At 46.4% G+C, this 26,487-nt stretch overlaps 1 protein-coding gene across 2 annotated transcripts in view; it reads left to right on the top strand.

The window, feature by feature from the left end:
• The window catches only part of TTLL11 (tubulin tyrosine ligase like 11), a 281,019-nt gene that overhangs the window by 91,490 nt on the left and 163,042 nt on the right, over positions 1-26,487 (top strand). For both annotated transcript variants that reach the window (XM_007968180.3, XM_073021894.1), the window contains one exon: positions 20,511-21,086. In XM_007968180.3, the coding sequence (XP_007966371.3) occupies positions 20,511-21,086 (576 nt within the window). The remainder of the gene's footprint in view (positions 1-20,510; positions 21,087-26,487) is intronic.

The following is a 26,487-nucleotide window of genomic DNA, read 5'->3' as shown; positions in this document are numbered from 1 at the left end:
AATACATTGTTATTAACTATACTCACCATGTTGTAAAATAGATCTCTTGAACTTATTCCTCTAATCTAACTGAAATTTTGTATCCTTTGACAAATAGCTCCCCAATGGCCCCAACACCTTTAGCCCCTGGTAACCATAATTCTGTTCTCTACTTCTATGTGTTCAACCGGTTTAGATTTCACAGATAAGTGAGATCATGCAGTATTTGTCTTTCTGCGCCTGGCTTATTTCACTTAACATCCTTCAGGTTCATCCATGTTGTTGCAAATTACAGGATTTCCTTCTTTCTTAGGGCTGAACTATATTCCATCGTGTAAACACGCCACATTTTCTTGATTCATTCACCCGCGATGGACACAGGTTGATTCCATATCTTGGCTATTGCAAATCATGCTGCAATAAGCATGGAGTGCGGATCTCTCTTCGACATACTGGTTTCATTTCCTTTGGATAAAAACCCAGTAGGATTTCTGCATCATGATGGGTAGTTCTATTTTTAATTTTTTTGTTTTCCATAATGGCTGTACTAATTTACATTCCCACCAACAGTGTGCAAAGGTTCCCTTTTCTCCACATCATCTCCAACATGGTGTCTTTTTGATAATAGCTGTTCCTACAGGTGTGAAGTGACAGCTCATTGGGTTATTGATTTGCAGTTCTCTGATGATTAGTGGTTCTGAGCATTTTTTCATATCCCATTGGCCATTTGTATGTTTTCTTTTGACAAATATCTATTCAGATCCTTTGCCCATTCTTTAATAGAGTTGTTTGTTTTGTTACTACTGAGTTGAATATCTTATATATTTTGGATATTAACCCTTTATCAGATGTCTGGTTTGCAAATATTTTCTCCCATTCCATAGGTTGTCTCTTTATTTGGTTGACTGTTTCCTATTCAGATTTTGACAATTATCCTAATGATGTATAGCAAAGGAAGTCCCAGATCGTGCATCACATTTGGTCGTTGTGTCTTTTTAGTCTCCTTCAATCTGGAAGAATTTCTTAGTCTCTCTTTGTGTTTCATGACATTGGCATTTTTGATGAGCACAGGCTATTTAGTACACTGCCCCTCAATTTGGGTTTGTCTGGGGTTTCCTCATTATTAGATCCAGGATACACATTTTTGGCAGGAGTACCACAGAAGCAACATTGTGTTTTTCTCATGGGTATCATATCTGGAGGCACATGATATTCATGTGTCTTATTACTGGTAATGTCAACTTTAATCATTTGGCTAAGGTGGTGTCTGCCAGATTTTCATGGAAAAGTTGCTATTTTCCCCTTTCTAATTAGTAGGTATCTTGTGGGAAGATACTTTAAGACTACGTAATGTCCTGTTACTCCTCAGACTTTCACCACCAAGTCTTCACCTCTGCTAACGATTCTTGCCTGAATTAGTTATTATTGTGATGTTGCCAAATAGTGATTATCTACCTCCATCCTCCCTTCTGCATTTGTTCATTTGTTAGCTGAGTTTCTACTGCAAAGGAGAGCTTTGCCTTCTGATTTTCTGAACTATCTATGTATGTGTGCATGCCTGTTAGTGTACACTCATGGATTCTTATTTTATTCTGTGGGTTATAATATTTTACCATCATTATCTATTTTGATCCTCAAATTTATTTGAGATTTGGCCATGGAGGCCTGAATCCCCTCCTCCCCCCCCCCCCTTTTTTTTTGAGACGGAGTTTCACTCTTGTTGCCCAGACTGTAGTGCAGCGGCATGATACCGGCTCACTGCAACCTCTGCCTCCTGGGTTCAAGCGATTCTCCTGCCTCAGCCTCCTACAGGCGTCAGCCACCACACCTGGCTAATTTTTTTGTATTTTTAGTAGAGACAGGGTCATTTTCTGAGCACCCTTTTACTTCTGCCACAAGAAGATATTCCAGGCTTTTCTTATATTTTTCCTGCCCTGCCCTGGAGTTAGCCAATTCTCCAAGAAAGCCTGGTTTCTTTTCATGGGTGCCAGGTGTGCGTATTGCTACAGGGGTGTCATTCCAGTGCCCTCTCCCCTACTTTTAATCCAAATTATTTGTGATGTTGTGTTTAGTATCCTGAAATGAAATATAAGCAACCTATACATGTAGTTAAAATAAAAACAACCCCACCCTAAATGCTTGCTAAAGCAGAAAAATAAGGAAAAGTTCTTTTTTTGAGAGAGCATCTCGCTCTGCCACCCAGGCTAGAGTGCAATGGCTCGATCTTGGCTCACTGCAGCCTCCACCTCCCAGGTTCAAGCGACTCTCATGCCTCAGCCTCCTGAGTAGCTGGAATTACAAGCATGTGCCACCATGCCCGACTAATTTTTGTGTTTTTAGTAAAGATGAGGTTTCATCATGATGGCCAGGCTGGTCTTGAACCTCCTGGCCTCAATAATCTGCCCGCCGTGGCCTCCCAAAGTGCTGGGATTACAGGTGTTAGCCACCACATGTGGCCAGAAAAACTCTTTATAATGAAATACTATACAATTCAATAAGTAAATACTTTGGCACCTTATACTCTATGACATAACGAAGTGGTCAGATGCTACCACTACCTTTAATGAATAAGTTTAGATATAAGAAAAGTGAGATAATATTTGATTAGTTATTATAGTCTCTTTAATATTTCTTCATATTTAACATTTTAAACTATTTTCCTATATAATCACTGGGTGTTGTATGAGTGACTCAAATACTGTGAACCACAATATCATTAGTGATATGTTTCTGAAATATCAGCTAGACTAAAAAAAAATCCAGAAAAAAAGCAAAGTGTAATTTCTCTCTTTACATGATTCTTTTTTTTTCTTTTTTTGAGATAGAGTCTTATTACTCTGTTACCCAGGCTGGAGAGCACAGTGGTGCGATCTGGGATCAAGCAATTCTCCTGCTTCAGTCTCCCGAATTTGGGATTACAGGCACCCGCCACCACGCCCGGCTAACTTTTGTATTTCAGTAGAGACGGGGTTTCACCATGTTGGCGAGGCTGGTCTCAAATTCATGACCTCAAGTGATCCACCCGCCTTGGCCTCTTAAAGTGCTGGGATTACAGGCATGAGCTACCGTGCTTGGCCCTTATTTACATGATTCTTATATTCTTGGAATATTATGATACTCAGTTTGAACCCTGTAAAAACACTTTATATGTAACAGGGAGTTGGAGTCTAGGCTGTCTTCATGTTATATACAGATACATTATTCACCCTTGTTAAGGTGTGGCAGGACTGCCCAGCTCATGGCTGTCTGTGTGGCACTCCAGGCCTCTGCCCAGTAATACCTTCCATGCGTTGTGATAATGAAAAACACCCCTGGAAATTTCCAAAACCCTCCCTAGGTGGCAGTACCAGCCCCGCTGAGTTACACGAATGGATCCTTATGGAGCAGAAGTGTTCTCATCTCTCTTCCTTAAAAAACATGCTGTTTCTCCACATCCTCTCCAGCACCTGTTGTTTCCTGACTTTTTAATGATCGCCATTCTAACTGGTGTGAGATGGTGTCTCATTGTGGTTTTGATTTGCATTTCTCTGATGGCCAGTGATGATGAGCATTTTTTCATGTGTCTGTTGGCTGTATGAATATCTTCTTTTGAGAAATGTCTGTTCATATCCTTTGCCCACTTTTTGATGGTGCTGACGAGTTGATGGGTGCAGCACAGCAACATGGCACAAGTATACATATGTAACAAACCTGCACGTTATGCACATGTACCCTAGAACTTAAAGTATAATAATAATAATTAAAACACACACACACACACACACACAAAACATGCTGTTATGTTGCTGGAGGGCATTTGATTTTTGACACATTCCAGAATTATGTTTAACGCTATGGGTTTGCCTGATTCCCACTTTACTTTCTGAGTCAGAATGGACTGGTCTGTCTCCCTGCCTGGCTGGGGAAGTGGCCTGAGTTCATCGCCAGGGTAGCCAGAACTTGCGTGCAGAGAGGGCACCAGCAGGAAAGTTTGCGACCTCTCAGCACAGTGCCACCCTGCAGGCAACCTTATCATAACCCTTGTTCTTCAGAGAGTGTGTAGGATCTTGGAAGCCCTAAGCAGAATTCTCAATGGGGTTATCATACAGATGGCTCCATTGTACAGGTAAGGAAACTGAGACCTAGAGAGGGAAAGAGGCTTGGCTGAATCACATAGCAAGTCAGACACTAATTAGGCTTTGAGTTGAAGTCAGTACCAACAAATAACTGAATCTTAGGGGTTGGAAAGGACCTGAGAGACCATCCAGGCCACTGCCCCGCTGGGTGAATCCCCACCACACCCAGACAGATGGTCAGGCTCCAGCCTGTACTTGATCATCTTCAGAAATGGGCAGTTTACTATTTCGCAACGTACTTTGTCACATGATGGGACTGCTCTAACTTTTAAAATATTCCTGAGTTGACACGTTTCTCCCTGTGTCTCATCCTCCTTTCCATCCTCTCTGGGTGCAGTTTGGCCCTCTTGATCCCGTGGGACATGCATGTTACCTATACCCCCTATGACAACCCTTTAGAAATGCCAAAATTGTATCCATGTCTCCTGGGCTTTCTTCAGTCTCTGGCATTGTACTTGGCACTGAGATTATTGTGATGAACCAACCGGATGTGGTTCTTGTCTTTGTGGAGCTTTTATTACAGTAGGAAGACAAAGACTACACAAGTGTGAGCAGGTGCACTGAGGCTCGCTGCCCCATGGTCTCTGCCAACGTGGTGTCATGGGCCCTGGGGCTGGCCAGACTGCATTTGATTCCATCCACGGTGACATGCGTGGCCTCGCAGTACTGCTTTCAGTCTATCAAACTCAAATAATCATGATCTCATAAGGGTGTTGGAAAGATGAGCAAGAGAGAGTATTAATAAGAACGCTGTATTGGGAGACCGAGGTGGGTGAATCACCTGAGGTCAGGAGTTCGAGACCAGCCTGACCAACATGGTGAAACACTGTCTCTACTAAAAAAATACAAAATTAGCTAGGCATGGTGGTGCATGCCTGTAATCCCAGCTACTTGGGAGGCTGAGGCAGGAGAAGTGCTTGAACCTGGGAGGCATAGGTTGCAGTGAGATGAGACTGCACCATTGCACTCTGTTACTCAGGCTGGAGAGTGCAGTGGTGCAATCTCAGCTCACTGCAGCCTCCGCCTCCTGGGATCAAGCAATTCTCCTGCTTCAGTCTCCCGAGTTGTTGGGATTACAGGCACCTGCTACCATGCCTGGCTAATTTTTGTATTTTCAGTAGAGACAGGGTTTCACCATGTTGGCCAGGCTGGTCTCGAAATACTATACAATGCCAGGCACTCCAGCCTAGGCAATAAGAGTGAAACCCAGTCTCAAAAAAAAAAAAAAAAAAAAAAAAAAAAAAAAAAAAAAAAAAAATGCTGTAAAGCGTTCAGCATCCTGATGCTCAATGCATATTAGTTTCTTTCTCTTTCTTTTTCCTTCCCCCAGTCTGACACGTTTGGAGCATCTTCCAGAAAGGGCTTAAAGCTCAGGATAAAATGATTTATCAGAGAAAAATCAGCCAGATTTATCTCTGCTGCTCTTGGATTTCACCCTTTGGTTAGATAACTATGAGGTACTTTATATTTTTATTTTATTAATTTTTTGAGACGGAGTCTCACTCTGTCACCCAGGCTAGAGTGCAATGGCGTGGTCCCAGCTCACTGCAACCTCCGCTTCCCGGGTTCAAGTAATTCTGCCGCCTCAGCCTCCAGAGTAGTTGGGACTACAGGTGTGTGCCACCACACCTGGCTGATTTTTGTATTTTTATATTTTTAGTAGAGATGGGGTTTCACTATGTTGGCCAGGCTAGTCTCAAACTCCTGACCTGGTGATCCACCTGCCTTGGCCTCCCAAAGTGCTGGGATTACAGGTGTGAGCCACCAGGTCTGGCCGGGATACTTTAAACATTGTACAGGCAAAACACAAAAAAGGAATGTATGCAGCCAGGCCCGGTGGCTCACACCTCTAATCCCAGCACTTTGGGAGGTTGAGGCGGGCGGATCACGAGGTCAGGAGTTCGAGACCAGCCTGACCAACATAGTGAAACCCCATCTCTACTAAAAATACAAAAAAGTTAGCCAGGCATGGTGGCGGGTGCCTGTAATCTCAGCTACTCAGGAGGCTGAGGAAGGAGAATCGCTTGAACCTGGGAGGCAGAGGTTGCAGTGAGCTGAGATTGCACCACTGCACTACAGCCTGGGTGACAGTGCGAGACTCTATCTCAAAAAAAAAAAAAAAGGAACATATGCATATTTCTATTAAAGTTGAAGGCAAAAAAGTAAATGATCTCACAGATTAATTGCTAAAATGTTATAATATATATTGACTAATGTCACCATTGACTAACATTGCCGTATCACCATATCTTATATATTGACATTGTAATCAGTCCACATTATTAATCTGAATATGTATGAGTGCTTATTGGTGTTCCCCAAGTACATTATGATTTTAAAAGCAATCCCTGACCATGCAAGTCTGGGAAGTGCTGGACCAGAAAGGTTTTATGATCATCTCTATTTGACAGATGAAGCTGATGCTATCAAGTAACACATGCCTTGCTATTTCTTATACATATTTCTTCTGTGGCTGTTTAGCTCATGGTATTCTATCTTGACATCCTGAAACAGCTGTCCTGTTCAGACTGTAGCATAGCTGTTCTGTCTTTGTGGGTCATAGGTGAGGTTTCCCTAAGCAGGGTGGACTTTCCCATGTCCAGTGAGTTGGCAGGGACGTTCGACAGGCTGGGGATCTCCTTTTTTTTTTTTTTTTTTAAGACAGAGTCTTGCTGTGTCACCAGGCTGGAGTGCGGTGGTGCACTCTTGGCTCACTGCAACCTCCACCTCGCGGGTTCAAGAGATTCTCCTGCCTCAGCCTCCCAAGTAGCTGGGACTACAGGCGTGCACCACCATGGCCAGCTAATTTTTGTATTTTCAGTAGAGATGGGGTTTCACCATGTTGGCCAGGATGGTCTCGGTCTCTTGACCTCGTGATCCACCCATCTCAGCCTCCCAAAGCGCTGGGATTACAGGCGTGAGCCACCACACCCGGCCACTGGGGATCTCTCTCTCTCTCTTTTTTTTTTTTTTTTATTATACTTTAAGTTCTAGGGTACATGTGCCCAACATGCAGGTTTGTTACATATGTATACTTGTGCCATGTTGGTGTGCTGCACCCATCAACTCGTCAGCACCCATCAACTCGTCATTTACGTCAGGTATAACTCCCAATGCCATCCCTCCCCACTCCCCCCTCCCCATAATAGGCCCCAGTGTGTGATGTTCCCCTTCCCGAGTCCAAGTGATCTCATTGTTCAATTCCTACCTATGAGTGAGAACATGCGGTGTTTGGTTTTCTGTTCTTGCGATAGTTTGCTGAGAATGATGGTTTCCAGCTGCATCCATGTCCCTACAAAGGACATAAACTCATCCTTTTTTATGGCTGCATAGTATTCCATGGTGTATATGTGCCACATTTTCTTAATCCATTCTGTCACTGATGGACATTTGGGTTGATGCTGAGCCTCCAGGGAATCTGGATGTTTTCCCAGGGGATGGGAAAACATTGCCTCTGCCATCTAAGGGCAAACTAAAGAGCTCTGTCATGCTGAGGTGAGAGTATCTTGTAAACACAATTATCAGTGCTCTTCTCTGTGTTTATTTCCCTTCTCCTCTCCTTGAGTCATCAATAAAGTCTCAAAAGCTATGTCTATGGCTGCGGGGGCCTAAGGAAAGAGTTGGAGCCCAGGTGTTGTCCAGAGCATTGAAGGGCATCAAAACTTCCCTCCCTGTCCTAAGACCGTTGTGGCTGTGGTAGCCGCTAGCGAGATATCCCCAAAGGGAAAGTAAATTTGGGAGAGCAGTTGGGGCATCTGCTTCCCCAAAGAGAGGCTGCCTTCAGTGTCCCTCTCTGATTTATTAAGGAAGCAGAGAGGTTTCCTTTCAAATGGCCACCCAGGTGAAGTGACAGACTGGAGATCAGGAAGCGGGTGCCGGCCTAACATTTCCTGGGAGCCCATGAGAGGGAGCTTAGCCCAAGGTCCTGTTGTCCCGTGGCCACCTGATGCCATTGAAATGAAAGTGGGGGAAACAGGCAGTGTTGATTTAAGGAAACATGGCTTCTGTAGCGGCCCCCCGGTGGCACAGTAGGAGTTCCTTTGTACAAATCAGCTCAACTTGGCTTCCAACCAACACGCTCATTTAGAACACCCTGGAGTTTCAGGATGATCAAAGGCATGAACAAGTAATTCCTTACATGTCAACACCTTTATGCTTCTCCTTGAAATTTAAACCAGCAGTTGAAATCCAGAGGCTTGCAGGAGATCCTGTTCTCACTCTCGTGGTGTAAATGATCAGGCTGAGTGTCCCGTTCCTGGGAGGGCACTTGGCCGCCCCGACCAGGCTCTCTGAGTGGCTGGGTGTGTGTTTAAAACTATCCTCTTGGTTGTGTCAGTTTCCCACCAGTTCTCTTTAGAGGTCAGCGCTGTTGCCCAGAAGCACCAGCTCTGCACTGCTGTCTCCGTCCACCCTGGGCTTGTGAACCTGATCCAAATACAGGCTGTGCTGCTGGGACTCAGGGCGAGTGTCCATCTTGGTGGCCTTGACCCCTGAAGTAGGCTTAGCTTCCTTGTCCCACCCCCTGCCTTTTGGCTTACCACCTCCTATGTGACCTGCAGGTCACCTCGCTTCGCTCAGTCTCAGATCCTTACTTGTAACATTATTAAGAACAGTGTTGCAGCTGGGTGCAGTGGCTCATGCCCTTAATCCCAACACTTTGGAAGGCCAAGGTGGGTGGATCACCTGAGGTCAGGAGTTCGAGATCAGCCTGTCCAACATGGGGAAACCCTGTCTCTACTACAAATACAAAAATTGACCAGACGTGTTGGCACACTCCTGTAATCCCAGCTACTCGGGAGGGTGAGGCAGGAGAATCACTTGAACCTGGGAGGCCGCAGTTGCAGTGAGCCAAGATCATACCATTGCACTCCAGCCTGGGTGACAGAGTGAGACTCGGTCTCAAGAAAACAAAAAACAGCGTTTCGCACACATACACACAAACAAGGTACCGAAGAACAAAACAAAATAAAACCTAAAAAAGAAAAAAAAAACAATACCAGTAGATTTCTCATGGCTTGGCTGTGGAGATTAAGTGAAATAACTATTGTAAGGCACCTCATAGGTGCTCATAAATGGTAGTTGTTACTGTTATGTATTATTATTAACAACATTTTAAAGTGTTACCAGGGGTCCTGATCCAGACTCCAAGAGAGGGTTCTTGTATCTCGTGCAAGAAAGAATTCAGGGCAAGTCCGTAAAGTGGAAGCAAGTTTATTAAGAAAGTAGACAAATAAAAGAATGGCTACTCCATAGAACAGTCCCAAAGGCTGCTGGTTGCCCATTTTATGGTTCTTGATTACATGCTAAACAAAGGGTGGATTATTCGTGCCTCCCCTTTTTAGACCATATAGTGTAACTTCCTGACGTTGCCATGGTATTTGTAAACTGTCATGGCACGGTGGGAGTGTCACAGTGAGGAGGACCAGAGATCACTCTTGTTGCCATCTTGGTTTTAGTGGGTTTCAGCTGGCTTCTTGACAGCAAGCTGTTTTATCAGAAAGGTCTTTTTTTTTTGAGACTGAGTCTCGCTCTGTTGCCCAGGCTGGAGTGCAGTGGTGCGATCTCGGCTCAGTGCAAGCTCCGCCTCCTGGGTTCATGCCATTCTCCTGCCTCAGCCTCCCGAGTAGCGGGACTACAGGCGCCCGCCACCACGTCCGGCTAATTTTTTTGTATTTTTAGTAGAGACGGGATTTCACCGTGTTAGCCAGGATGGTCCCAATCTCCTGACCTTGTGATCCACCCGCCTCAGCCTCCACAAAGTGCTGGGATTACAGGCATGAGCCACTGTACCCAGTCATCACCAAGGTCTTTATGACCTGTATCTGTGCTGACCTCCTGTCTCATCCTGTGACTTAGAATGCCTCACCTTCTGGGAATGCAACACAGCAGGTTTTAGCCTCGATCTACCCAGATCCTATTTAAGATGGAGTTGCTCTGGTTGCCTCTGATAAAAGTATTAAGATGTATTAATACTCTAAGTAATGTATTTAGGGCTGTGAGCATTCCTTTAGGAACTGATATACGGACCTGAAGATGATATGATTTAGCAGAAAAAGTGTGGCCTTTGGAAATTTGAACACACACCCATGCTCAGATCCTGGCTCCCCAGGGTATAAAATGTGTGATTGGGGAAATAAATTACCCTGTAAATCTCACTTTCCTTGCCTGCGATGGGAGGGCAGGTTGGTAATAATAATAGTATTAGGTTGAATCACATGCAAATGTGTGTGCGTGTGTGTGTAGCTGGGTTTGACTTATAAAAATGACAATTTCATGTGACTCACTCTTTAATGCCTATCTCACAGGGTTGCTTATTAGAATGGAAAATAATGTATGGGAAGTGCCCAGCACAGAGCTTGTACTGCAGTCAGGTCACCTAGGAAGCTATTGCAGCAATTCAGGTGAGAAATGCTGAGACGATTAAGGGACTGTAAGACGTGTTCAGATGCAGAAATGTCAATTTGGTGATTGGGTGGGGGTGAGTGATGAGGGAGAAGGCGATCTCAGATCTCTGGCTTGGGAGTATGGATGGATGGTGGTAATGTTTACTGTTAGAGGGAACACAGGAGGGGTAGAGTTGAGAGAAAAGACAATGGGCTTAGTTTTGGATGTGTCAAATTTGACATATCTAATTGTATGAGTCTGGAGCCTAAGAGAGGTACGCTCCAGAGATAGAGTGGGGAGTTATCTGCTTTTGAGGCATACTTTAACTGAAGTCCAGGAAGTGATTGGCATCACCCAGGATTAGCGTTTGAAGAAATGTCACCTGTGATCCTGGATACAACATGACAGCATTGAACCAAATGAGACAGAGGCGGGTTTGCATAAGCATTTGCTGAGTCCACCTCCATTAAGACTCTTCCAGTGCTAGCTGGGGACATAGTGGGCAAGAGAATCGACGGATGAGGGAAATACTGCCCCTGCCTTCAAGGAGTAAGCAGCGTAGTTAACTCTGCCACTTTTTTGTAGGGTCTTGGAATATGGAGAGAAACCTCTAGTTACAAAGCCTAGAAATGAAAATTCTGGGTCGGGTACAGTGGCTCATGCCCATAATCCCAGCACTTTGGGAGGGTGAGGCAGGAGGACTGCTTCAGCCCAAGAGTTTGAGAACAGCCTGGGCAACATAGCAAGACCCCGTCTCTGCAAAAACAATAAACAAACAAATACATAAGTCAATGAAAATGCTATTGCCTGTCTTGTAGGATTAGATCTCATGTATACATATTGACGTGCCTAGTGCACTGCCTGGCACTGATCAATACTGCAATTGCTCAATACTGCTAGTTTAGCCAAAAGAGCACTGGAAGGGAAGGCACTTTGTTTGAGTGTTGCAAAATAAGACATTCATATTCTTGCATTAAAAAAAATTTAGGCTGGGCGCGGTGCGGTGGCCCACACCTGTAATCCCAGCACTTTGGGAGGTCGAGGCGGGCGGATCACTTGAGGTCAGGAGTTTGAGACTAGCCTGACCAACATAGTGAAACCCCGTCTCTACTGAAATACAAAACTTAGCCGGGTGTGGTGGCGGGTGCCTGTAATCCCAGCTACTTGGGAGGCTGAGGCACGAGAATCGCTTGAACCCGGGAGACGGAGGTTGCGGTGAGCCGAGATTGCGCTATTGCACTCCAGCTTGGGTGACAGAGCGAGACTTTGTCTCAAAAATAAATAAATAAATAAATAAAAAATAAAAAGTTTAGTGTGTAAATTATGGTGGACTGCAAGGGACATAGGACTGTGGTGTGGGGAAGGAGGAAAAGCTGGGCCTAGTGATCTGAAGCGCCTGTGACTATAACCAGTCGTATATACTCGGAAATGAGCTGAAGATTATTTAGCTAGTTCATTAGCAGGAAATCCTCACTATTGGAAAAACGATTTTAGCTGCAAGGGGAGCTTACTCAGCAGCAGAGTGTTATGTTCCAGGCAGGCTCAGCTGTGATGCCTTCTGGGCTCTCAGTAGGAGACTTGGGGAAGGAGAATGAGGCTGTGGGCCAGGGAGATGAGGCAGGCTGTGGGCTGGACTCTGATGGGGTGGCCCCCAGGAGTTGGGAAATGAGAGGCTGACACCCAGGCAGACCCAGGGAACAGCCGAGTCTCAGGAGATGGGTCCCAGCCACCCATGGGCGAGCACTGGAGGATAGGATAGGCAGACGCTGAGACTCTGGCCAAGTAGGTTGGGATGAGCCTCACCTGGGAATCTGATCACTTAGGAGGATAATCAGGAAACCAAGGCAGCCTAATACAGATAAAATGAGATGCTAAAAATAGTACTGTGAGAGGGAGTAAGTAGCTTGACCAAGGTCCTACAGCTAGGAAGGGGCTGAGCTGAGATCTGAACCCAGGGAAGCCTGACTCCGAAGCCCACGTCCTCTCTGCAGCTGCTGCTCGCAGACATCCAGTACGAGGACTCAGAGGAGGTAAAGGGAAGCTGCAGTCTGAGGACCCCCACGTGCGCCAGGGTCACCCAGGGCCCTTAGGAAGCTAGGCTTTAGGCCAAGCAAGCCGGGCTTAGAACCCACGTGGTAGGGGAATTAGGTGGGACTGGACAGAGGCTGGCTGGAACTGCACTGTGGGGAAGGAGCGGGGAGGCCAGGCAGGGCTGACTCACCAGGCTGTGTCCTCACTTCCCTCAGCTCCAGCAGTTAGGGGCAGGGCGTGAGAAGGGACCCGAGAGGAAGATGGACAGTCTCACAGTGTGACTGGGACCTTCCTATTAAACAGGTTTCAGTGTCCCAGTTGTGCTCTAGGGAGGTTTATGGTTGCTCCCAAATGATGGGTAGATATGGCTCACAGAAGGCTGCTGTTCTCCAAAAGCAGGGTCCATTAAGTTGCACTGGCAGCAGGCTGGCATTGGGGTAAAGCAGGTGGAGAGGCTGTTTCTTGCCCCTCGAGTTTTCTGAGCAGAAGCACCAGCTGCCTTGAGCAGCCGTGTGATGCTATGTCCACCTCCACAGTGAACTTGAGAACATCTTCAAAGAAAGGGCAGCGTGGCCTGGAACTGACCTAGCTAGATGACTGTAGATTTCTCACTGGACGCTCTGGGCCTCAATTTCCTCATTCTCCATAGAGTGGAGAGTTGGCAATTACATAAAGTAGTATCTTTGCAGAGCATCAAAATTTATAATAGCAGCAAACAAATGTATTCAGAACAAGAATGAGAGAGAGTACTTATTCCAAGTTTTCTTCTGAAAGATTTCTTCAGATGCCTAAATTAATTATGATAGAAACAGCTTAGGGTTGAATATCAGAAGATTTAATGTATTATTTAGGTTGGTGCAAAAGTAATCGTGGTTTTCACCTACTTTCAATGGCGAAACTTCTATTACTTTTGCACCAACCTAATAGTTCTGGTTCTGCTACTAGCTGTGTGGCCTTGGGCAAGTCTCCTTGCCCCTTGGCCTCAGCTTCTTTGTTTATAGTGTGTGTGTGTGCTTGCATGTGTGTACTCATGTGTGCAGGTGTGTGCATGTGTGTGTGTCTCTGTGTGTGTGTAGTGATGATTCCTTCCTGGGCCTCAAAGGGCTGGTCATGAAGATATGGGGAAGCTCAATATGGAGGAGGACTTTGGGAAGGAAAAGATGTTTGTATAGAGGGTTGCAGGCCAGGAAATGATTCTTAGAGGGAACTTCCCAAGGGACCATAGATGATGGGCAGGGCTTTACAGGCAAAAAGGGGCAGGAGGCCGGTGGAGGTCCAGGGAGAGCCGGTGTAAAGGCATCGAGGTGAGAGAGAGGACAGGAGGGAAGGGCAGGAAGCGAGACTGCCAGGGTGCGTTGGTGCTGGCTGCCAAGGAAGGGAGGATCATCCAGGCCATGTGAGGAGTGCATGCAAGGGGTCAGCCCCAACTCCTTGGGGTTAATTGATGCCATCGCTCCAGTAAACTCAGGGTAATCATCAGTGATAAGCCGAACAGGGTTGCTTTCTTTGCTGCTTAGATTTTCTTAACTCTTCAAAAGCCAGGGAGTGGTGAAAATGTTTGACCGCACAGTGGCAGGCACTACTTCTCATGGGCCCGTGGTTTCTGCACTCACCACGGAGCTGAGAGGTCTGTTCGGATACCTGTGCTCCGGTTCAAGGTATGCCCCATCTGAGTTTAGAGTCTGAGTCTCATCTCTGTCAGACAGCAGCTCTTATTCTTTCTAAGCCTGGGAGAGTTGTTGTATCAGAATTAATCATCTGTAGGAGATAACGGACAACCTGGCCTGGTTCCGATGAACAGTAAAGGGCTTGTGGAATATTATAAAGTCCTAAATTAGCTCTGTCTGGAGTCGTGCAAATAATAGTCATTTGATGAGGTGAATTCCTCCTCTCCTTGTCCCCACTTTCCTTCAATAAGACCTGCTCCTCTCCCTGTAGTCCCTAAATCTGTACCATCACCCCTCCCCATATTGCTGAAGCCCCAAACCATGAGCTTACCCGTGACCCTTTCATCTCTCCCTTTTCACATCCATCCAGTCACCATGTGCCCTGATTCTACCTCTTCTCTCAGCTCCCTATTTCAACCCCACTGTCCCTGCCCCAGTGCAGGCCTTCGGAATTTTGGTAGCCTCGGGACCTTCCTAAACCTGACTTATTCCAAACTATCTTCTTCCTGGGTGCTCTGGTGATGTGTGGATGCATGTACCTTGTCAGTTGAAACTCCATCTTTCGCCTGCAGATCCAGTATAAATGCAAGATGTTTTGGGGTCTGTTCTGCCCATTCCAGCCTCTGGCCAGGTGCCCTCTTCTTCCTCTCCATCCTATCTCTGCGTAATCTGGCCCATTGTGAGGGCCTCGGCCATCCTCAGGGGCCTGATGACCCCAGATCTCTCTCCCAAGCTCCAGATACATTTCCCAGGGACCACAAACCTCTCCAGGTGTGCGCCCTCCAGGGTCCTCTGCCCAGCTGATCATCTTCCCACTGCCTCCCCCAGCCTTTTCTCCTCCCCTTGTATTCCCTGTGACTACCTAGACATAGGGGAATTATCCTTTATGTTCCTGTCTGCCTCTCCCATTCACCCAGTTTTGTTGATTTTAGCTCCAAAATATTTCCCAAACCTCTCTCCTTCCCTCTGACTCCACTGCAGCCTCAGTTTGGGCTTTTCCTCTCTGCCCCAGACCATCCACCCACTTGTGTACATTTTCTATGTGGTAGCCTGAGGCATCTTCACGTAGTACACATCTAATTAAGTTGCTTTCTTCTTAAAACCTTTCAGGGAGTCCCCATCGTTTTAGGACATTGCTCAAACTCCCTAAACCAACATTCGAGGGCCTTCCCTATCAGGCCTTACCTCCTAGCTAGGCCCGATCTTCCTCCATCCGCTTTCTTCTCATACATCCCTCATTTATTCTGGCACGGGCTCTGGAATCCGCCTGGGTTCAAATCCTGGCTTTGTGACCTATTGGCTGTGTAATCTTTGACAAGTTACTTGACATCTCTGGGCCTCCCTCTCCCTATCTGTAAAATAGGATTGTCGTGAGGATTAAGTGAGATAATACCTCCAAAGTGCTTAGAACAGTGCCTGACCCATAGGAAGGCCTCAGCAAGTGTATGCTAATGCCATTACTATTATCGGTGGTGGTGGTGGTATCTGGCCCCTGCCTATCTCACTAGTGGGATTTCCATTGCACACCCCCTCCACCTCCCTTATGTTCTCCAGCCATCAGAATTATCTGCAGTTTCCCCGAAGTGTCCTGCCTGTTCCTGCATTCATAACCCCCCACTGAAGCAGCACATCATCTGCCCGAGTCCTTCCTTTCTGCCTCACTGCTCTTTCTCCCATTCTGCCCCAACAGGCCATTCTTGCCCTTTCCATCTGGCCCTAGGTAACCTCACTGCAGACTGCCTTCCATCTTAACTGGACTCAGAAATTGCCTTGAATATTGAGGTAGGAATTTGCCCTGGGTACCAGGCTCATGTCCCTGAGGCTGGCAGGGGCTGGCCCTGCCTCCTGTCTGGCATGCACTGTGTGACATTGATTTTGTCTACCAGAGGCTTGTTTTTGCCTGAGATCTGTAGCGTGTGCCTGTGACATCAAAGGTCTGAGTCGCTAAGATTGGATGCAAATCCACCTGAGTGACAAAGGAGTGCCCTAACTGGTTTTGACTTCTTCAGTATTGCAGACACAGTATTTCTTCAGAAATTGGCCTCTTACCTGCCCCTCATTGCTAATAATGTTTTGTGGCTTGATATTCTAGTTGCTGAATTTCTCCCTCCAAACATTTTAGCTTGCTTCCTCCAAATGCCCTGCTGATTTCCTCAAATGCCTCATAAATCTCAGATCCAAATCTCCTCCTCTTATAGATCATCGCAATGTGCTGATCCAAACAGCGCAACGGGAACTCTCCGGTGTGATGAATGCCACTTGTGTGTTTGTAACGCGGCCTTCAACTGTGGTGATGTCAAGATAAATCACGGTTCAGCACTTGCTTGCTGGTGGAAGCCAGGGACCTTAGTCTGACCCATTTATTTTATAGGTGACTACAACAAAGCCCAGAAAGTGAGGGGACTTTCTCGAGGTCACACAGTCAGAAACAATTGGGACTACAATCCAGATTTTTTTATTTTTCACTGTAGTACTATTTCTAACTTACCAAAAGCTGTGGCTTAAAAAACTTGAAAATTAATTTTAAAATTTTGGTAAAATATACCCAAGATTTACCAGATTAACCATTTTTAAATGTACATGGTATATATGTTAAGTGTACCGTGGCATTAAGTACGTTCACATTTTTGTACAACCATCATCCATCTCCAGAATTTTTTTCACATTGCAAAACTGAAACTCTATACCCATGAATCATTAACTCTCCATACTCTCCCACCCCAGCCCTGGAAAACACCATTGTAATTTCTGCCTCTATGAATATGACTGCTCTAGGTACCTCATATAAGTGCACTCTTACAGTATTTTTCTTTTTGGGTCTAGTTGATTTCGCTTAGCATAGTATCCTCAGGATACATCCATTTTGTGCCATGTGTGAGTTTCATTTGTAGTGGTGTTTCTTTAAGACCATTTTAATATCTTAGTAGAGTATCTTACTGCTCAGTAGTGTTGGAATTTTGAACGGGGTGACTTTCCCAGTAGCGTTTTCTAAATTTCCACTAGGGGGTAGTAAAAACCACATAAATTTTTCAATAGGCCCGAGGAGTGCCTGGAAATTAGGCCACTACCTCCTCTGTGTATCTCTTTCAGCCATCCGTGTATACAGTTACAAGGTAATGGATTTCAAGTCCAACAACGGGTTTGGATAAAACTAGAGATACCATCAGTTGTAGCATAAGTGCAAGTCTTCCTCACACTCCAGCCAACACCAGTGCAGAATACTTCATTCAATATATTGGTTTCAGATGGTATTTTTATTTAATTCACTTAATCCAGTGATTCTCAGACAGAGTGCTCGCCAGAATCACCTGCGGCGATTTTTCCAAAAAACACATGCCCAGGTCTCATCTCAGATTGATTAAGTCAGAATTGCTGAGGCTAGGGCCCAGGTATATCGATGAGATTTTCATTCTGGTCCATGACTTCTTTTTAAGAGCCAACGTGTTACTTTTTAACTTTAATAGCTGCTGGGAAAGGGTCATTCTTAAATAAACCTCAGAGGAGAGCGAATATGAATTCTGAAAAATGTTTCTCTTTTTACGGTAGCAGTGGTGGAAGGGTCTGGTGGCTATGGGAACCACGTTCTGAACAATTGTGAGGGTTTCCTATAGATCACACCTGGGTTTTAACAAGCAAAGAACCCAGACAGAAGATGTGAAACTGGGGCAGTCTGGCCAACTCAGGATCTACAGATATAGTTCCTGGATGGCCATACTCAGGGCCAAAATCTTTTAGGGTGAGGCCAGAGCACAGACCTCAGTACTGTCTGATACATTAGGAGGATCTTTCCTACAGTAAGAAGAGGAACAAGAGATCTTCAGTTTTATCTTAGAGGTAAAACTTGAGGTGGGGTCAGGAGACCTCAGTTCTCATCCTGACCATACTACTGGCCAGTTGTGGGACCCAGGGGAAGTCATGTCACCACTCTGAGCCTCAGTTTCCCCCTTGACTTTTGAGAGTACTGGATGATGTTGATCTCTGAGGATTCTTCTAGTTCTAAAAAATTCAGTGATTCTATGAGTATTAATAATCTTGATTTGTATGGCACTATTCTGGCAAAGAGCAGATGAAGTATTCAGGAATCCAATGAGTGACGGAGACTATTGACCAGGTAGTTTAATTTATTTAAAGCATACACATGGAATTCAAAGGAGAAAATATTGCTCTGGATAATATATTGAACCGTTAGTGTCTTTGGCATAGCAAAAGCTTTCCAGAGGGAAAAATTTCCTATCAGTGCAAACTTGACATTTTTCACTTCCTGATCCATAACTACCATTTGTCCAGCACACTTATATTTACTGTAAAGGGCCAAGTGTACGAATGCTTTGGTTGAATATTAAATAACTACATAAATGTCAAGGTCACAGTTGCAAGAAAGCCTCAGTGGAAGGCCCTGGGAGGCTTGCATTGATCTCTTGTGAAGTTCCATTCTCGGATCCTGCTGACAAGGGGAAACAATTGATGTGGACCATTGTTAAGGCTTTAAGTGTTTCTCCATTGTTAAAGATCTTTTACAAGCCTGGAAAAACTGATAGTGCCCAAGGAATTGGCAAAAGCTTCATTTAGAAATATAGGCTGGTCAAAGAGATAAGCGCAAGCCAGAGTGCAGATGTCCTGGGTTGGGCTTACACAGCAAAGGCGGAGGGCTGAAAGGAGTCCCTCACTGGGGCACCCACCAACTCAGCCTGCTGGGCACTGCCCTCAGATTTCAGAGGGGAACTTTCACACCAGAAGCTGCAGAGAGCGTGGCTCCTCTTTCAAATCCACCCTTACATTTCCTCCAGCTTCTCTCTGCTTGTGAAAACCTCCTCTCCTGCCATTTCAGTCCATCCGCTCTCCATAGCTGCAGGAAGCACCTCACCAGCATCCGGGGTAATGGAGCGAGGATGAATTATGCAGATCCACAGGTCCAGACCAACTATCTGGACTGGTCTAGTGCCCGGATAGTTAATTATGTGAGTGTTCCACTGACCTGGAGGTGGGAGGAGAGCAAATACTGTGGACGACGGGATCTGGTTTCAAAAAGATCTCAACAGACGGAAGGATTGGTCAGGTCTACCAGATGAGCTTTAGAAGGGATGTAAACATAAAACAAACATTTCCTGTGCACTAGCTCGGCTCCGTGTTTGGTATTGCGCTTGGCCCTTTGTACGTTTTAGTTTATTTCATCCTTACAATGACCCAGTGAAGGTAGGTGTCTATATCCCCATTTTTAAAGTGAGGAAACCAAGACATGGTAGGATAGAGGAAGGTCCAAGGGCTTCAGTCATCAATCTAGATTCCGATCCCAATTCTGCCCCTATGTTAGCTGGCAAGTCACTTCATCTTCTAAAAAGAGTGACAGCCAGGCTTTGAACTTTTTTTTTTTTTTTTTTTTTTTTGAGACAGAGTCACGCTCTGTCGCCCAGGCTGGAGTGCAGTGGCCGGATCTCAGCTCACTGCAAGCTCCGCCTCCCGGGTTTATGCCACTCTCCTGCCTCAGCCTCCCGAGTAGCTGGGACTACAGGCGCCCGCCACCTCGCCGGGCTAGTTTTTTGTATTTTTTTAGTAGAGACGGGGTTTCGCCATGTTCGCCAGGATGGTCTCGATCTCCCAACCGCATGATCCGCCCATCTCAGCCTCCCAAAGTGCTGGGATTACAGGCTTGAGCCACAGCGCCCGGCCTGAACTGTCTTTTATTTCTCAGGTTCTAGATGCTTAGTCTCTTGCATTTATGAATGCGTTTAATCCTCAAAACAACCTTACTCCTATTTCACAGATGGAAATGGTGTAGATAACTTAAGTCACTTGTCCAAGGCTGCAGGGTAAGGAGCAGGGCCAGTGTCTGAGCCCAGGCCATCTGACTCCAACACCCATGGCCTTAGCATCTGCTGTGCCCTCTCCGTTCCCGACATAAAAAGGCACAACCATATTTTCTGTGAGGGTTAGATGAGCTAATTAGGTAATCGCCTGATATAGTGCCTGGCATTTCACAGGTGCTCATAAATAATATTAGCTCACCATCATTATCATTCTCAGCCCTATTATTAGTCATATGACCTGTTCAAAGCGTAGCTAATAACTGGCAAAGCAGGATTTGAACCCAAGTCTTGTGACTGCCAATCCACTACACTCTCCACCTCGCTCTGGAGCACAAGACTGGGGACAATCCTGATGTCACTATCTCAGTACCTTGTGCAGTGTAGTCTCCACAGAAGATGCTCAGCCCCTGCTCAGATCGGCAGGGATCATCTTGTCACTCATTCACCACACATTTGCTAAGGCCCTGCTCTGTGTTAGGGATCCAGAGGGAAAAGAATATAATATCTGCCATCCTTTTCTCCCCCTCCAGGTTCGAATGGTGAAAGACGATGACCCCTCCTGGAAGCCCACTTTTATCGTGAAACCTGATGGTGGTTGTCAGGGTGACGGAATCTACCTCATTAAAGACCCCAGTGACATCCGCCTGGCAGGGACCCTCCAGAGCAGGCCGGCGGTAGTCCAGGAGTACATCTGCAAACCTCTCCTTATCGACAAGCTCAAGTTTGATATTCGTCTGTATGTCTTACTCAAGTCCTTAGACCCCTTAGAGATTTATATAGCCAAAGATGGACTCTCTAGGTTTTGTACCGAGCCATATCAGGAGCCCACCTCCAAAAACCTGCACCACATCTTTATGCACTTAACCAACTATTCACTGAACATCCACAGCGGCAACTTCGTCCATTCGGACAGTGCTAGCACCGGCAGCAAAAGGACTTTTTCCAGCATCCTTTGTAGACTGTCTTCCAAAGGTGTTGACATCAAGAAGGTCTGGTCTGACATCATCTCCCTGGTGATTAAGACGGTCATCGCGCTGACTCCAGAGCTCAAAGTCTTCTACCAGTCAGATATCCCCACGGGGCGGCCGGGCCCCACGTGCTTCCAGGTAACCATTGCCAGTTCCCAGCCTGCGTTTCCAGCCTTAACCGGCCTCAAGAGGGCTCTCTGGCTTCGTGTGGGATGAGTGATCAGGGTGGGATGGCCAGAGGATGGGACAGGGTTGGTGGTGCTCTGGGCTTGGGTGTTAAACCTGGGCCCAACTTCCAGCTTTCTGTTTGCTTGCCATGTGATTTGGGGCAAGCTACTTCCCTTCTGTTACCTGTAAAATGAAATGAAGAATACCTACCTTAAAAGGTTCTTGTAAGAATTAAATGAGATAACGTATGTAAAGCAGAGTTTTACATTCATTCATTTACTCATTCATTCATTCACTTGCTCATTCAACAGCTTTTGCCATACGCTTAGAAGGGGTCCGGCATTGTCCTGGGTTCTGTTGAGACAGTAAGTCAGGGCCCTGCTTGCTGATGCATAGAGTCTGTTGTGAGAGACGTATAATTTAAAAAGCAATGATTATGAAGGGTTATAAGTGCTAGAGTAGAAAAGGAAACGTCTGAGGTGCTGAGATCGTGAGGCCACGTAACATTCTCTGGGCGGGAGTGGCGTGGTCAGAGAAGGCTTCCCAGAAGAAATGGCAGTCGAACTGGAACCTGGAGCGAGAGTTAGATGAAGCAGGAGAAACTGGGTAGGGGTGGGGGAGGCAAAGGGTTCCAGGTAGAAATGTGCTGAAGCCAGAGAGGTGAGTGGGAAGCAGGAGGCACTGGAAGAGGTTGAGTATGGTTGCTGGGTGGGGTTTAAGGCAGAGATGTAGGGGGAGATGAGGAAAGGTGAGGTGGGAGAGGAAGGTAGGGGCTGTGTCGAGAGCCTTGGTATTGCCGGGGGTGGAGGGTGCAGTCCCTGGAGAATTTTAAGCAGGGGAAAGATGCACTCAGATTTGCATGTTACAAAGAACAGTGTGTCTACAGGGTAAAGAACACACTGAGACAAGGCCAGAAGTTGGGAGGTCCCTAGGAGATAGTTGCTTTCACACAAGCGGGAGAGGACACTGGTTTGGACTGGGAAGGTTGTGGTGCAGATAGGGGGAATAGACAGATCTGGGTGACAGGGAAGGAACTAGAGGGGCTCAGTTTGGTGACTGGATGAGGCTGGAGAGAGAGGAGAGATGGTGGCAGTGAGGGCAGGGAGGAAACGAGGCTGATGTGCAGGTGGCTTGGGTACTTGCATGGATGGATAGAGGCCCCTGGAAGAGGACCAGGCTGTTGGGGGAAGGTTGGGAGTTGGACTTAAAGTGCCTATGCGACATCCAAGTGGAGAGATTGAGGGGACAATTGGATATTTGGAGCTTGGAGTTCAGGAGACAGAGGTCTGGGTTGGGGACAGAGATGGGAACTCATCAACAGATGGTGACTAAAGAGGGTGACAAGAGGACTGAGAAGACACCTGTGGGCATCATCATTTCACTAAGGGACAGGCAGAGGAGGGGGAGGGAGCCAGGAAAAGAGGCCAAGAAGCAGTGTCTTGAGATAGAATAAATATCAGGAGAGAAGGAGCCCGAGTGGCAAGGAGGAGGTGCTCGGAGAAGCAGGCAGGGATAGCGCGTCAAATGCTGCTGAGATGCCGGGCAAGACCAGCCCTGAAACTGTCCACTCCACTCATAAGGAGTTGACTGAAGAATTGTCTTCAGCAGAGTGATGGAGCCAGGGCCACAGTCTGGTGGACTCATCCAGAGTGTGGGAGGGAAGGAAATGAGGAATGAGGCTGGAACATTCTTACAGGCCATTCAGCTGTGACAGTGCGGGGTGGGCAGACATGGTGTCCACACACTCCATAGGTACACACTTTCCTGCCCCCAGATCAATCAGTGAGGGGAGGAGAAGAGAAGAGGAGGAACCTCTGGCACCCTCTCCATCTAATCCTTAAAGTCATTTTGTAGCACTCGATATATATGAAAAAAGAATACATGGAACATACTTGTAAGCCATGAAGCCAAACAACAAAATGATTATCTCAAACCCTCCTCGCAACCCAGGATCTCCAACCAGTGTGTTTCACCCCCATACCATGTCCCTGCCCAGCTCTGGGATAGACATTACCCTGAATTTTATGTTTATTATTTCCTTGCTTTTGAAAATACTTTTATTAGGTGTGAATGTATCCCTAAACAATATATTATTTTGTTTTGCTTGTTTTTGAGTTTTATAAAAATGCTATTATAAAGTATGGAGTCTTCTGCAACATTCTTTTCCACTACACATAAGGTTTCAAAGGTCCACCCATGCTGGTGGGGGTCGTGGATACTGTCTCATTTGCACTGTTGTAGATTCCATTGTGAATATGCACAATTTATCATCAGTTCTTCTGTCGAGGAACATTTGGGTTATTTCCAGTCTACAGCAGGCAGGTGACAGGTCTCTTGGGACAAGAAGTGAGAAGGGAGGGAGTGGGGCAGTGTCTCTAGTGGATAGGACATTTGTTCAACAACAGAAGAGGAGGCTGGTCCCAAAGTGCAGCCCCAAACCCAGAGAGGACACCCCAGGGGCTGGGCGCCAGTCAGCAGGATTTCCAGGCAGGCTGGAGGGGAATTTTTGGAGGGGAATTCAGGCCATGATCAGTACCAGGAAGGGGTAATTGCCATCCAGAAATCTGTCCTGAGAAACTGGACCCCTGGCCTTTGGTTCCCAGGGAGAATGGACAGCTCGGCCATCAGGTAGGAGGCTTAAAACATTAGAAAGGAGAAGAGGGCAGAACCTAGAGGTAGGACCAGAGAAAACAAGTCCCGACCTAAGCCATCAAAAAGTTAGGGTCAAGGAGATAAGTTGCAACGTGGACATGTCCAGGGGTCATCCCGGGGGACCATGTGGTCGGATCTGTTTGACAATGACAGCTATTCCAGGAGTATCATGTGGGCCCGGCATGCAGAGCCAAGCCGCAGAACCCTGGTTTGGACCGAGTGGCAGGGTGGAGGGCAAGGCTGGTTGTTTTGCTGCTTGTCTTGCTGTGGACAGGCACATGGGTTAGCCATCAGTAGGGCCCAAGCTGTGGGGAGCTGGTGGAGGGGGCAGACAGGGAGGGAGCCGCTGGTTTGGACAGATCATGTCTGCAAATGGAACCACAGCCTTGGGACTGTTTCCCACTGCTTGACCACACTAAATGCTTCCAGGCCTGGGCGAGAGGAGGAGCACAGCGGGAGGCCAGGCTCAAGGAAGCGCTCTTCCTCTTTCCAGCTGTGCGGGCTCGGGCATGTTTCTTCACCACTCCGAGCCTCTGCTTCTTTCTCTGTAAATCACCTACGCTCACTTCCCTACCTGCCTTTTATTGTGAAGTAATGTGGGTGACAACACTTCGACAGGGTATAAGGTATTAGATATTTGGAATTTGTCTTACCATACATTTCAGATTCCGAGTCATTAAGGGAGAAAATGGTATCCTTTTCTCCTTGGAGCCCTCTCTTACTTTATTCTTATCACTTGTAAGAGCATTTTTCAGTTTGGGTCTCACATACTTGAGCTGACTTGGAACCTAGAGATTTAGGGACCTGGTTAGGTTCTGCCATTGACTTGCTGTGTGTTCTTGTGTATAAGTCACTTAACTTCTCTGCGCCTCATCTTCCTTGCCTGCCTCACCGGGTTGTTGTCAAATTCCAATATGATAAAGATTTTCAAGCTGTAATGTTCTGTGCAGATAGAACACATGACTTCTTTGCCATACAGCCCCTCTCGCTTGTTGCCTGGGCTTGACCCAGATTGCAGCATTCCAGAACGTAAACTCTAGCCAAAGAAATTACATTTATCTTAAACATATGACGGTGACCCCTTTCCAGTCATAGCCACAATAACGACTTGGGAAATTGTGATGGCCCAGAGCAGTTGCGGGCACTGCTCAGGCTGTGGGCAGGTTTCCTGTAATCTGCTGCTAAGGAACGTGGCTTCCCTGTCATTCCCAGCCTGTCCCCTGTCATTGCCTAGGTAACTCCCAGCAACATATCCTTATGTCAGTCTTCTTGAGGGCACCAGTGTGACTCTGGCTTGTACAGCAAGGTCTGCCTCAGTGTAGATGAATCATATGGCAGAAATAACACATGCAGAGGAAAGACTTCCAGCTCAGCTTTCAAGAACGTTCTTTCCCAGTTCCATTGCTTGGTCTGTATCTTCTTCTAGCTCCCTGTATCTAATTCTCTCCTTGGCCCGTGATCCTTTCCCTTAGATGCCTGAAGGAGATGCTGTTCCTAAATCCTAAGATGTTTCTCCTCTTTATTCTTTGTTCTTTTTGACCTCCTCCTTACCCTTCAGCCCAGTTACCCCAAGGGAAGAAGGCCAAAGAACAATGCAGCAAGTGGTCAAGGGCTTGCGTTTGGTTTTTAGACGGCCTGGGTTTGAGCTAACCCTGGCACCTGTAGCTGGTCTTCTTGGCAAGTTAACAATTCTTAGCCTCAGCTTCCTTATCTGCAGTTAGAGACCACATTTGTACCTCCCTCTCAGAATTATTGTAAGTGCAAATAAGAGCAAACTAGGAAGAATATTTAGCACAGCACCTACCACATAGGAAGCACTTAATAAATGACAGTTTTACGATTATTCCATTGTTTGTTATCTGTAACCACAACAGCTCTCAAATTTGTCTATGATGAAGTGCCTTAAAATTATAAGAAACCATGAAATGTTCACATTTTAAACTTAACGGGAACACGAGTGTTCCAAGGAGCATAGTTTGAAAACCATTTCCTTAGCCTGGCACTTATCACCCCCGACCCCGGCCCCAATCTAGCTTCCCTGTACCCTCCCTGAGCCCTGCAGTCTTGAAAAACAGATCCAATTGCTGTCTTGGACATAATTTGCACTTTCCTATTGCTGCCCTTTGGTTCTCTTCTGTCTTGGCTGACCTGGCACACTCTCTCCCATTCTTGCTGTTTCTTGAACTTCAATGCCTTCTAAGGTGCTATTCAAGCCCCACCTCCTAGATAAAGCCTTCCTCCAAAAACCACTTCTGATATTTCAGCTTCTTCTTCCTTTGGACTTTAACACATTCCCTGAGCACCCACTGAGAAAAGCCCTGAGCTAGTATGGGCATGTGGTTATGGATAAGACAAGGTCCCTGTTCCGAGGGGTGCACAGTGTAGTGGGGAGAGCTGACTCATGAGAACTCCAGTCCCTTGTAAAAAATGCTATGAGAGGGTCCATGTGGGATGCTGGGAGAGCCCAGAAAAGGGAGTCGTTAACTTTGCCTAACCCTGTCAGGGAAGGCTTCCCCGAGGAGGAGATGCTTAAACTGGAGCATAAAGCATGAATAAGGGTTTGCCAAGCGGAATATGATGAAAGCATACACTCCCAGTTTTTCTCCTATGTCCCTGGCTGCTGCTTCTCAGCCTCTTCTTCTGGACCTGTCAGTGTTGGAGAGTCTCAGGGCTCCATCCTTGGAAAGGTGTCCGCCTATTGACAATCACTCCTAAATGA

The sequence above is a fragment of the Chlorocebus sabaeus genome, chromosome 12, assembly GCF_047675955.1.
Source record: "Chlorocebus sabaeus isolate Y175 chromosome 12, mChlSab1.0.hap1, whole genome shotgun sequence".
NCBI classification, from domain to species: Eukaryota; Metazoa; Chordata; class Mammalia; order Primates; family Cercopithecidae; genus Chlorocebus; species Chlorocebus sabaeus.
This window is presented reverse-complemented; position numbering and strand designations above follow the sequence as displayed.